Raw genomic sequence first — 13,811 nt, forward strand, 5'->3', positions numbered from 1 at the left:
AAATATAATTATAATTTCACACAGTGAAAATTCAAATATACAGGACCTTTTCAGGAGATTCATTATATATATACATAGTTATAGTTCTTTAAAAATACTCGAGAGTCAGTGACACATTTATGAAATCAGTGGTAGAAGAATTGATTATTGTAGTCAGAAAAATATATACCCTGATGGCAAAATATAAGTATTAAGGAATAAAAAACATTCATTTTTAAAATGGGGGCAGCTAGGTGACACAGTACATAGAGTGCTGGGTCTGGAGCCAGGAAAACTCATCTTCCTGAGTTCAAATCTGTTCTCAGCTACTTCCTATCCTCAGCTACTCGCCTAATCCTGGGCGAGATTCTGTTTACCTCAGTTTCCTCATCTGTAAAATGACCTGGAGAAGGAAATGGCAAACCACTCTAGTATTTTTGTCAAGAAAACCCCACAAGGGGTCATGGAGAGTCAGGAAAGATTGAAAATGACTGAACAACAACAGTTTTTGAAATGATAGTCAATCATTTTTGGAATTTCCATATTATTTGTAAAAAGTTATTTAAATGATTCCAGGATTTAAAAAATGAAATACAATTGAGAATTAATAATAGATGCCATATGTGATCTTAGCCATCTTGAGTGAACAACTGTCTTATAAATATACACACTTTATTACAAAATAAAGATACAAGATAAAGAAATTTCTGCTCATCATAACCACCTGTGTATGTTATGCTCTCTTTTTATTTTAAGAAAAGCATCTTCCTCTAGTTGGGGTTCATAATTTGAAGTCCTTGAAATTGTTTTTTAAAAAATAACTTGAAAACTTAATTTCTTTCTTTTTTTTAATTATAGCTTTTTATAAGTTATATGCATGGATAATTTTTCAGCATTGACAATTGCCAAACCTTTTGTTCCAATTTTCCCCCTCCTTCCCCCCATCCCCTCCCCTAGAGGGCACATTGACCAATACATATTAAATATGTTAAAGTATAGATTAAATACAAAATAAGTATACATGTAGAAACAGTGATTTTGCTGCACAAAAAGACTCGGACTCTGAAATAGGGTACAATTAGCTTGTGAAGGAAATTGAAAACTTAATTTCAAAAGAATTGGTTTAATTTGTGATTCTATTTAATTCATCTTGTGCATTTAAAAACATGATTCTGAGAATGGATCTAGAAGCCTCATCAGATTTCCTATGGGGTTCATGATATAGAAAAGGTAAAGAGTCTCTAATTTGAGTCCATATTGATATTCCAACTGGCCTAATTTTTGCTAATGGCGTTCTCCCTTTGCAAATTAACATAGTTATTTCTTAAACATTAAAAATCTGCTTCTGATCCACTCTGGAATTTTTTGCTATTTATTACTTCTGGGAATCCCGTGGAATTGATTTCTTTGCTTTCTAATGCACAGGGCAGGCTTTCCTTCTCTCATAAATACTTGTCCCTTTGCTTTTAGTCTTTGTCTAGATCACTTCCTTGGATTTTCTCTACGATCAACCATGTTGCTGGTTTAGCTGCAGCGACTCCCTCTTAGATGTTCCCTCTTATTCTCTTCTCTGTTGGCTCTTTTTCTTTGCTCCTTCTAGCCAAATCTGGATCAGCAGCCCCTGCACTTGGGATAAGTGGCATGAAAACACTCTCAATTCAATGTTTGGGAAGGCGAGAGTCAGCAGAGATCCCAGGATGCTAGAAGATTGCTGTTGGGGAGTCAGGGAAGAAAACAAAGTGGGGTTAGACTAGGGAAGAGTTATGGTGAAAGAGAAGTTCATTACATCATAGCCTTCAGTTTTAAGTAATTACTCTTGTTTACCAGGTGCTTAGCCAAGTTATTTCTACATTGTGGAAAGATTCTATTTAAAACTCTTTACTTTCAGGCCCCTGGGACAAAAGTCCATAGTTCTTTGCATATTCTTTCTCCATTAGATTGTAAGCTCTGCAAGGCAGGTAATGTCTTTTGCTATTCTTTTTATCCCCAAGACTGGGCACATTGAATGAATTTAACAAATAATTATTGATTGATTAACTGTGTGGGCTATGGATATGCCCTCTCCTCTGACACCTTGGGTTAACCTTTCTTCTCTTTTGTCCCAGTGAAACCATCAAAACCCAACATCACCATGGAGTCTCTAGACTCCATCATTGAGTTTAAGAGCATGGTGAAGCTCATGTGTATTTCCAATGATGTGGATGTCAGCATCAGATGGTTCCTGAATAATACAGAACTTCCATCCAGTCCACGACTCTCCTTGTCTTCAGATAACAAGACTGTCATCTTTCACAATATCACCAGAAGGGACAGTGGATACTACCATTGCGAAGCCTGGAATCCGGTGGGCTTCCAGAGCAGTGATGACTTTAATCTGATTGTCTACTGTGAGTATCTCTTAGAGACCTGAACCCGGACCTTATACCTTTCTTCAGCAGCATAGGCTGAGTAGGTATCGAGATCTTCTTTTACAGGGTTGATCACTTATTAGGTAACAGAAGAAATTCTTGTTCAGGATTAGGATGGCCCAGATCACAGGATCTCAGAGCTAGAGAGGATCTCAGAGGGGCCATAGAATCATGACATGGGGTTTAAAAGTTATCCATTCAGTAAAATGAGGATCTTACCTCAGAGAAAAAAGTCAAGGAGAAGTAACTTTCCTAAGGTCATACTGGAAGGTAATAAGTCAGAATTTTATCCCAGATCTTTTGCGTCTGACTCCAAGAGACATTTCTACTGACCTTTATCTTTTCAGGGATGCCCTCAGGGATTTTTTCCAAGTTCCCCTGGAAGATACTAAGATTCTTTTTGGTTCTGAGATTCTGAAAGATTGTGAGTGGCCACTCCTTTGAGATGACTCACATTGTTAGTGATGGCAAATTGTTAGGGACACAGAGATCCACAGGAAGAGATTGGGTGCCCTGAGAATGGACTCACGCTGGATTTTGAGTACAGTGGAATCCAAGAAGATGAGGCAAATCAGGAGAGAACAGGGTAGTCATGTAGATCCCCGATCCAGGGTCAATGAGTTCATGGACATATTAGCCAAAGGGCATTTTTATTTCTTCATATGCAACATTCCATCTCTTATTTTCATGCCTTTGTGTGAGCCCAACTCCTTTTCTTCCCCACCCCCTCACCTAGAATACAATCCTTGCTCACGTTGGTCTCTTAGAATGTGTGATTTCTTTCTTTCTTTCTTTTGTTTTTTTTTTTTAATTTAATAGCCTTTTATTTACAGGTTATATGCATGGGCAACTTTACAGCATTAACAATTGCCAAACCTCTTGTTCCAATTTTTCACCTCTTACCCCCCACCCCCTCCCCCAGATGGCAGGATGACCAGTAGATGTTAAATATATTAAAGTATAAATTAGATTGTGTGATTTCTTTCAAGCTAAACTCAAACACGACTTCCAGGTTGAAACAATTCTTCATAATTCCTTCCTTCTCCCCTCTATATACTGGCCTCCCCTTCCCTGTGGTTTATATATGTTTGTCTATCTATCTATCCTGTCTGCCTCTTTATCATCCATCTACTCATCCATCCATCTATCTATCTGTCTGTCTGTCTATTTATCTGTCCGTCCGTCTGTCCGTCCATCCTTCCGTCTGTCCGTCCATCTGTCTGTCCATCCGTCCATCCATCTGTCTATCTATCTACTTATATCTCCCTTGATAGAATAGAAGGAAGCTCCTTGAGGTCAGGGACTGATTTTTGTTTTTGTATTTATCCCTAAAAGACCACTAGGTGGCGCCATAGTGCATAAAAACTGGGATCAGGAATAGCTATTGTCTTGAGTTTAAATCTGGTCTCAGTCACCTACTAACTGTGTGATCCTGGGCAAGACACTTTGCCCTATTGTCTCAGTTTCCTCATGTGTAAAATGAGCTGGGGAAGGAAACGCCATACCACTCCAGTGTCTCTGTGAAGAAGACCTCAAATGGGGTCACAGGGAGTTGGATCTGACTGAAACAACTGACCAATGAAAAGTCTATCCCCAGCTCCCAACGGTGTTTGATGTATAAGATGCTTTTTACGTGCTTGCAGATTTATGGGTCATAGCACCCGCTTATTATCCCCTTCCTGCATTCCAACCTCACCGTGCTGTCCCCCAAACCTGGCTTTCAGTCTTCCACCTCTATGTCTTTGCCTCTTCTTTTTCACCTTACAATCCCTAAATCTCTTCAAATGTCCCCTTTACCTGGGACTTCCTTTCTGGCCTCCCATTCCCCAAATGCTTGTGTCCCTAGAAATTCTGCAAGACTTTCTCGGTCCTCCCTAATTATCTGGTGTTCCTTCAGAGACAAGTTCTCATTTATCCTGTATTTATCTTACCTAGTTTGCATCTTGTCTGCCTCCACCCTCCTCATTCTGGAGTCAGGAGATGTGAATTTGAATTCTGCTTGTACCACTTGAAGATCCTGAAATGCTGATGGACCTTAAAGGAAACTGAGAGCTCTGTCTGGGATGGGGGTGACAGACATGCTGTGAGTCTGAGATAGGAAAGGCATCTATCTATACACTTTCCTCCATCCCCTCTGACATAAGCAGCAGCAGACAGGGGACTCAACAGGGCAGGATCCACATGGGAAGGAGCAGGTGTCTGGACCTGAGGATGCTCAGAATGATGGGAAAGGATTAAGCCCATTGAGCCAAGCAAGCTGAGACGCCAACTGTCCTCCACTCTTTTGAGTGAAGGGGGATGAAAATGTGTGACTAAGGCCAGTGCTGAGTAAGAAGGACATACCAGATTATGGCCAATGGCTTAGATTGGTGTAATAATTTAATTAAACTCACTTTGAAGATTCAATCCTGTTTATTTCTATTAAATCTAAATAGACTAAATTAATTTCAGTATAGTTCAATTGAATTCACATCAGTCGTACTTAATTTTTTCTAATCGGATAGTTCAATTCAGTTACATTTATTCTAATTCAAGCCATTTCAATTTATTTTATTTCAATTCATACCGATATTATTTGCCTTTTTTTCAGTTCGGTTTAATTTGTTTGATTAAATTCAATTTCATTTTATGATTTTTAATGAGATTCAATTAAATTAATTTCATCTCAGTGCAGTTGGATTCATATCAATTTTATTCATTTCAAAATCTCAATTCAATTAGATCATTTCTGTTAAATACATTTTAATTAAATTCATCTAAGTTGTTTTCAAATCAATTCATAACAATATTGAATTCTTGTCAATTTGATTCATTATTCTTCAATTCAATATACCAAGAAGCTTTAACTTATTAAATTAATTGTGGTAAAACCTGTAAGCATAAGGAACAAACTAATAGCCCCAACTCTCAAGGAACTTATATACTAATGGAAAAGGTAGAAAAGAAAAAAAGCCTACAAGGTGCTAGGACAGCTAGGTGGCTCAGTGGATGGCATGCCAGTCCTTGAATCTCCAAAACTCATCTTTATGTGTTTTAATCCAACCTCAGATACTTATTAGCTAAGTGACTCTGGGCAAGTCCCTCAACTTTTTATTTATTTATTTTGGTAAGTAGGTGGTGTAGTACACAGAGTATCAGACCTGGGATCAGGAAGATTCATTTTTGTGAGTTCAAATCTGACCTCAGATCCTTAAGTAAACTATCCTTGTTGGCTTTAATTTTCTCATCTGGAAAATGAATTGGAGAAGAAAATGGTAACCTGTTCTAGTATCTTTTGCAAGAAAATCCCAAATGGTATCCCAAAGAGTTAGACATAACTGAAATGACTCAGCAATAACAAACTACCTGCTGATCACCTTATTTAAGGTATTCTCATAATAATTCTGGGATACATTTTACACTGAGGCAAACAAATATGAAGTTTGAACTCAGGTCTTCCTGATTGTGGATCCAATGCTCTATCCACTGGTCTATGACAGTATTGTAATGTCCGGGCTAGCTTTCTGGAGGTCTTCCAGAAGGGCCTTGGTCTCAGCAGGATGGACACCATGAGAATGGACAAGAATAGAGTCTAGATTCTTTATTCTGGGCCAGTCTTGATCTTAGTGTGGGAGAGGGCCACCACAAGGCTGGTCAAAGATGGAATGTCTCTTTTCCAGTCCTTCTTAGCCCTTATATACATTACGGTAGTTACATCATTACGGCAAAATGATTATGTATGAATTAGAGAACTATCACATCACCTTACTAAGTATATATGTGAACTAGAGAACCATTATCTCATCGATTCCACTGAGTTAACACCTTGTTTCAAATATACTTCTCCAGAATTCCAGCCCTCTACACAATATGACTATAAAGAAGTTCAACATACAAAACACATATAGAATAGGTGTTTTAGAGAGAAAAGGCCAACTTCTAGAGGAATATTGCATAAGATGTCATACTTGGTTTATGTGTTGGCTTGTTTTATTGATCTAGATAAATTCAGCTAAGCTAATTTTCTCTCTTTATTTTTGATTCTTTGATATAAGGAATAATCCATTGGATAGAAGAGGGAGGGGGATATTTAGAAATAAAGATAATGTGAAAATAAAGGATAACAAAATTAAAGAAAATTCATTGCTAAGTCATAACATGTTATCCGTATAGCTTCTAAACCTTTAGAATCTGGACTCTCAAAAGCTAGGGTGCACATCCAATGATAATAATCTTTCCTTTACTTTTTTTTTTTTAAATCATGAATTCAGTTAAAATTCATTCAGTTAATTTCAGTCCATTGATTTTACTTCAGTTCAATTCATATTTATCTTTTCCATTCATTTGATTTTAATTTAAATAACTTCAATTCTAATCCATTAAATTCTAATCTATTCTATTTGGTTCACTTTAACAAGCATCTATTAATCACCTACTATATTCAGACTCTTCTCTGGAGCCAAGAATACAAAGATAGCCATGACACAAACTCTGCTCTTGGTGAGTTTGCAGTCAGATACAGGGAAAGAGATGTGTACACACACACACACACACACACACACACACACACACACGCCCTTAAAGGGAGAATGGGTTACAGTAGAGAAGAGAGCAGGCTTTACAAACTGTGTTAAGCCACAGGAAGCTGGAAGAGAACCCTGTCATTTATGTTAGGGGAGGAGAAGGGAAGACTACTGCTTGTTTCCTAACTCAGTGCTCTTTTCTATACTGCCCAAGTGGAGCTGTCCAGCACCGGAAATGTGGACTAGAAGCTCTAGGAATTCTCAGGGCCAGCCAACTAGATTTTGGTAGCTTCACAGAGCCCTGAAAGGAGAGAAGGTCCCCATGAGGAATCATGGACAGGACAGAAGAAAGTTAAGACAAGGAAGGACCTTGTACAATTAATCCCCATATTGAAGAGAATGAAGAGCCTTAACACTATCCTTTCTTTGTAGATGGACCAGATAAGGTCATGATCATGCCAGATACTGACTCCATTTGGGGCAGCACCATTGGAGTGGAAATTAATTCCAGCCTCACCTTCAAGTGTCAGTTTGAATCAAACCCTGTTCCTACCTGTGCCTGGTATTTAAATGAATCTAACCTGGGGATTTCTGAGTGCAATTACTATATCCCAAGGGCTTCCATGAATAATGAAGGGAATTTCAAATGTACAGTGAAGAATCCACTGACTAGAAAGTCTTCTTCAGCATTTGGCACTGTCAAGGTGGCTGGTGAGTCCCTGGGAGACCGTGGAGCACAGCCGGCTCCCTTCTTCTCTACTCAGACGTAGTATCACCCAAGTCAGAGCTGGAATGAAAGAACAGGGATTGTCAGAGCTGAGAAAGGCCTTAGAACAGGGAGTGTCAGAATTGAAAGGGTCTTTAAAACAGAAGATACCAGACCTGGGAAGAAGCTTAGAACCAAGAATGTTGGGACTGGGAGGGACCTTAGAACAGAGAAGAGCCTTAGATCCTAGAATGTCATAGCTTAGAACCCAAATTATCAGTTGGAGGTCAGCATATCATTTGTTAACATATCATTTTATAGATGAGGAGAGTGGGTCTCCACAAGGGAGGGAGACTTTACAAGATCATACTGCTAGTTAGTGAAACCAAAACTAGAAGCCAGGCCTTGTCCCTGGATCTTGACCTACTTGGAGACATTTTGCCCAGTTTTGTTGGGGAGAAAATTCCTGGTTTCCTTTTTTTTTTTTTTTTTTTTGATGAATTGGAGTGGGAGCAGCTGAGGCTGATTTGAGCAATGGGGGAGTGAAAGTGTTGGACCAAGGGAATGTGTTGGGTGCAAAGTACTAACCATGGAACCCAAGGACTGCGTTTAAAACCTTGCTCTGCTCTTGGTGATTCATGTGGTTTTGAGAAGTCACTTCATGGTTCTGGGTCTCTGTTTCCTCATTTATATAATGAGAGACCTGGATCTGATGATCTTGAAGCCCCTCAAGCTTGGGTGCCAGGGAAAGATCCTGGAACCTTGGGGGCATTATCTCTTCTGCTTCCCTTCAGAACAGGTGACCAAGCCCCGTGTGTTGGCCAATACCACCTCCATTGTGGAGGAGGGATCAGTGAACTTCACCTGTGATACTCCAGATGCTGGGATCGAGGTTCAGTGGCTCTTGGACAACCAGACTATCCCATTGAGTGACCGACTGGTGCTGTCCCAGGGGAACCGGACACTGACCATAGCTCAGGCCCACAGGGAGGATGCTGGGCAATATCAATGTGCCACCTGGAACTTGATCAGCAGGAACATCAGTGACCCAGTGTCTTTGACTGTAAATTGTAAGTGACCCTATTCAGTACTTTGACCCAGAAAGCATTTATTGCTTTTGATGGCTAATATTTTTTAAACAAATATATCTTTTAATGTATATAAATGTATGTATAAATATATATATCACACACACATTTTGGTATGTACCTTCTATGTGATCCTGGGTAAATTTTTTATCCTTTCTGTATTTGAGGTGATACTTTCAGATTATCAGTGAAAGGAAAAGTGCTGACCTAAATTGGAAAAGGAAATCTTTTTTCATAGAGGAAGTCCTTATATCAATGAAATCTATTTAGAGAAGTCTATTCTCTATCCTATACTAACTTTTTCTTCCTTTCTTTCTCATTATATCTTTCCTCTCTTCTCGATCTTTTATGACAAGAAATATAAAAGAAAGAGGATGAAAAGGCTGCTTAGAAAAAAAAAACAAACCTAAGCAACACATCAGGACAACCCGAATTTAGATGCAATATTCTACTCTCCTACCTTTGGCAGAAAGAAGGGAGACACATTTGCATGTCTCTTTTCTAGGGGTCAAGCGTGGTCATTCAGTTTTGTGTTGTTGGCGGTGTCATTCTTTCTATTTTACTTTGTGGTTGTCAATGCAGACGTGGATTCCCTGGCTCTGCTTACTTCTCTTTGCATCAGTTCATAGAAGTCTTCTCAGATTTCTATGTTTTTATCACATTTGTCATTTCTGGCACAGTGGGATTCCATCTCATTCATGGACCACACTCTTTAGCCTCGATCAATTCTCCTTTGTTTCCAGTTCTCTCCTACTATAAACAATGCTGCTGGGAATATTTGGTGTTTCTTTTTATCATTGACTTCCTTGGGGTTTATCCCTAATTGTGGGATCTTTGAGTCAAAAGATAACAGCATTTTGACCAACAAACAGAGAAAAACAAAGCTGTTCTTATCCTCAAGTATCTTACATTTATCTGGGAGGTGATCAGAGACATCCTAGATCTAGAGTTGAAAGGGAATCTAGAGGCCATCTGGACCAGCTCTTCCATTTTACAGATGAGGAAACTGGGGCTCAGAGGGTCTAACATCATGCAGATAAAAAAAAAAAAAAACCAAAAGTAATTTTTTTTTAAAGCCAAGACAATAAAATTTTATTATGCAAAGTATTGATCTAGGTGATGGGTATATAAGAACAACAGGTTAGAAAACATTTTGTCCTCAAGGAGCTTATAGTCTATTATATCCCACCATTATTTAACTACCAGTCATTCCCCTGCTTTAAAGACCCCTCACAATGGAGAACATCCTGTCTTTTGGAGACAACTGATTGTTCATTGGGAGGAGTGCTTTCAGAATGAAGAAGTTCTTTATGCTCAGCTAAAATCAACCTCCTTGTAATAAAAAGCAGTTTAAGATTTAAGCATTTAATAATAAAAATATAATATATGTATAAATATCTTATTATATGTACTGATATAATATATTAAAATATAATAATAAAATCATTTTAAGGTTCAAAAAACACTTTATATATGCTTTTTCATTTGATTCTCTCAGCAACCATAGAAGTCTTCTTTTTAATCCCTATTTTGCAATTGAGGAAATTGAGGATCAAAGAGATTAAGTGACTTGACCAGAGTAATTGCACATAGGTCTCATTCCCATTTCTCGTATCCAGTACCTAATAAATCAGACTAAAAACCACAGAATCATAGGATGGTAGAGCAGGGAAGACCTTTGGAAATCATCTTCTCCAACTATCCAATTTTAGATGAGGAAAATGAGGCCTGAAGGGAAAGGACTTGCCCAGGATCATACCTCTAGTAAGGGTTCTTCTGGCTAGAATATGAATCCTGTGTTTTATAACTCCAAATCTAGCAAAATTTCCCCTTCCCCTTGATTTCTTCCTGTCTTTACAGATGGACCTGACCCTATCAATATCATTCCAGAATATGGGTCCATCAGGGTCAACAGCATTGAGATTAAGCTTGGTTCTACTCTGGCCTTACTGTGCAGCGCTCCTTCTCAGCCGGCTGCCCATTATCACTGGTCCCTCAATAGCACCAACCCATTGGAACAGGATGGATCTCTGCTCACTATCGAGGGTATGACCTGGGATCATCAGGGAACTTGCATGTGCCTGGCGTGGAACAACTTGACCCAAGTGATCCGCTCAGCTACAGTCACCATCAGGGTGGTCGGTGAGTCCCCGGGCTTGTCTCCCTGAGATAGCCCTTCCATCTTCCTGGGGTCCTGGGGAGCTCACCGGCCTCTAGCCCCTCTAGTCCGTGAACTGAGAACAAAGGAAAAGTAGTCCCTACTCGCATCCCCAAGCCAGAAGTCATGACAAAGTGGGGCAATTGCCCCTGGCCCCCAAACTTTGGGGTTCCTGTGATGCTGATGACTTGGGGGATACAGTCTGTGATTTAACCAATCAGTGCACTCCCTTCACTCCCCAAAGGAAGGAGTAACTGTCTTCCCCTCTCAACAAATGCTTCTGGGCGCTCATGCTCTGGCAATAGAACTGGGTCCCTACCTGCCTCAGAACATCTTCAGGCCCCTCCCACTGCCCCAGAAATAGCTCAAGGTTCCTTAACCCCACAAATATATCCTTTAGTGCTTCTCCTTTAGGAGATGCTCCTGCCTCCCCTTCCCCTCCCCCTCCATAGGCTTCCCATAGTGGCCTTGGGCTCCTTCCCCTCTTGGGGATGTTCTGGATCCTCCACAGCTATAGGAATGTCTCTGAGGTCCTACTCCCCATTTCTGGCCCTGAATCCCATTTTCCTGGGTGTGCCAGATTCCACCTTATCTGCTGGGGTCATTGCTGGCATTGTGGTTGGAGTTCTGGCTGCTGTTGTCCTGAGCACAGGGCTGGCGTATTTCCTCGTCATCAGGAAAAGGTACCCCTTGGAATGGGAGAATAGGGGGGATCTATTCAGCATAATCTTTTGTGCTCTGTTCCAAGGCAGGGAGGGTCAGTGAAATGGGGGCGGCTTGTGGCATCTGAAGACCTGGATTCAAATCTTGCTTTGCATGTATTACCTGTGTGACTTTAGGTAAGATCCCTAACCTCTCCCTGTGTGCCTCACTTGCTTTGTTTGTAAAAGTAGGAGACTGGACGAAATAGCCTCATTTGTAAAGGTATCATCCCAGAATGCCAAGGACCTCTATGGTACCACTCAGTTCTCATTCTTTGAAGCCTCCTGAGCTATGGGAGAGGCTGTGAATGATGTTCTTATTCTTTGAGGCTCATAAAGATTTTTCTTCACTGGGGTCAGTAATGTGCACTCTGGGTGACATAATATGGATTTTATGCTCTTCCATTGGGGAAGATGGAGAAACTGAGGTTCAGAAAGGGAGAGATCATCTTTTTAGGATTACAGAGCCACAATCTGGTCTTTTCTATTTACCATAAGATGATGCCTCTGGAAGCATACTGGGGGAATAGTGTGGTATATGGTTAAGGGGTGGGGAAAGACCTCACATAAATTCTGGGCTATGTTTGCAAAGTAAGGAAGGAGGAGCATGTTGGGAATGTGCTTTGAGAGTTTATAGCCATGGTCTGGGTTTCAGGAAAGAAATGGCATTAGAGGTGGCTTTGGAGCACAGGGAGGATGATTAATCTGCTCCCAATATTGTTGTGTCACTGTCTTGTGGATAGAGGAGTCAGACTATCCGGGCCCTGTTTTCTTACTTTTTTTGTGCTGGGAATGAGCATTCAGTATTCTCATGGGGGCGGTGACAGAATAACTATAAGAAAACAACAAGAACATTTATTTTAGCTACCCAGAAAAGAAGTCAGGGGGACAAATGAAAGGAGGAAAGACAAGAAAAACTCACCTGGAGCCCAATCTTGGTAAGCAGAGCCACTGATGGAGCAGCATAAAACCCTATCTCCCAGAAACTCCTCTCCCACCCCTCCAAATGAAGTTCTATTATCCAGGCATGGGGTGGTGCTGTAGTAGATAGAGCAAGTGCTCTGGAGTGGGAAAGACCTGAGTTCAAATTTGACCTCAGACACTAGGTAGATGACCCTGGATTAATTAAATAACTTTATTGCCTCTCTTCCCAAAACAAAACAACAAAAACCCTGCAGGCACCTGCATTCTAGTACTATCTCCCGTCACTAATTTACTCTGTATGACTTAAAGTCCCTTTACCTCTCCAAATCTCACTTTCCTCATCTGTAGAATGGGAGGGGCTGAACAAGATAATCTCTAAGGACTCTTCCAAATATAGAGGCCATGATCTGGTCTCACATGAATCACTTCTTGCTTCTCCATATATTGAGTTTTCTTTCCCTCCAGGGCAGTCGGAATCTGTGGCAATAGGTGCCTTAGGATCCAAGAGACCAAGAAACACATCTGCACAGGTTAGGCAAACTTTCTGTAGTTCCCTCCCCATCTGCAAAGTTCTGAAAAATCTCTGGGGGCCCCTTTCCCACCTGCAGAGGTTCTGTCATAGTGATCTGCCAATATCTGATGGTTTACAACCCCTGCTCTGGGCTTCTTCTCTGTCTATGGCACTTGAAACCTTTCTACATTTACTCCTTCACTTTCTTGGAGTCTGTTTATCTCTCCCATATATCTCTGGGAAATACACTGTTATTCTCTTTTTAAAAACAATTATTTTCCCCAGTTACATGTAAAAAACCACAACATCTTTTGGTTATATATATACTCCCTCCCCCTCTCCCACCCCTTTTCTCTCTCTCTCTCCTTCCCTCTTTCCCTCACCCTCTCCTTGTGTCTCTCTCTCTCCTCCCCCTCTCCTTCTCCCTTTCCCTCTTCCTTTCCTTCTCTCTCCCCATCTCCCTCTCCCTTCCCCTCCTCTCTCTTTCTCTCTCTCCTTTCCTCTCTCCCTCCTTCCTTTCTTCCCTCTCTCCTTCCCTCTTTCCCTTTCTTCCTCTCTCCCTCTTTCTCTCTTTCTATATTTTCTTATGAATCATGTTGGAAGAGAAAAATCAGAACAAAAGGGAAAAATGAGAAAAAAACAAGAAAAAAAAGTGAATATAGCATGTGTTGATTTATATGCCATCTCCATACTTCTCCCTCTGGATGTGGATGGTGTTTTCCATCCAAAGCTTATTGGGATTGCCTTGATCACTTAACTGCTGAGAAGAATCAAGTTATTAATAGTCAATCGTCACACAATCTTGGTATTGTGTTACAATGTTTTTTCCTGTTT

General features: G+C 40.3%; 1 protein-coding gene across 1 annotated transcript in view; it reads left to right on the top strand.

Annotated features, from left to right (window-relative positions):
• The window catches only part of LOC105750124 (carcinoembryonic antigen-related cell adhesion molecule 5-like), a 38,823-nt gene extending 25,822 nt beyond the window's left edge, over positions 1–13,001 (top strand). The window contains exons 3-8 of the mRNA XM_012546941.2: positions 2,085–2,366; positions 7,322–7,600; positions 8,390–8,665; positions 10,544–10,825; positions 11,422–11,524; positions 12,932–13,001. Coding sequence (XP_012402395.2) covers positions 2,085–2,366; positions 7,322–7,600; positions 8,390–8,665; positions 10,544–10,825; positions 11,422–11,524; positions 12,932–13,001 — 1,292 coding nt within the window. The remainder of the gene's footprint in view (positions 1–2,084; positions 2,367–7,321; positions 7,601–8,389; positions 8,666–10,543; positions 10,826–11,421; positions 11,525–12,931) is intronic.
• The last annotated feature ends 810 nt before the right edge of the window (positions 13,002–13,811 follow it).

Source organism: Sarcophilus harrisii, chromosome 3 (assembly GCF_902635505.1).
Source record: "Sarcophilus harrisii chromosome 3, mSarHar1.11, whole genome shotgun sequence".
In the NCBI taxonomy this organism is placed as follows: domain Eukaryota; kingdom Metazoa; phylum Chordata; class Mammalia; order Dasyuromorphia; family Dasyuridae; genus Sarcophilus; species Sarcophilus harrisii.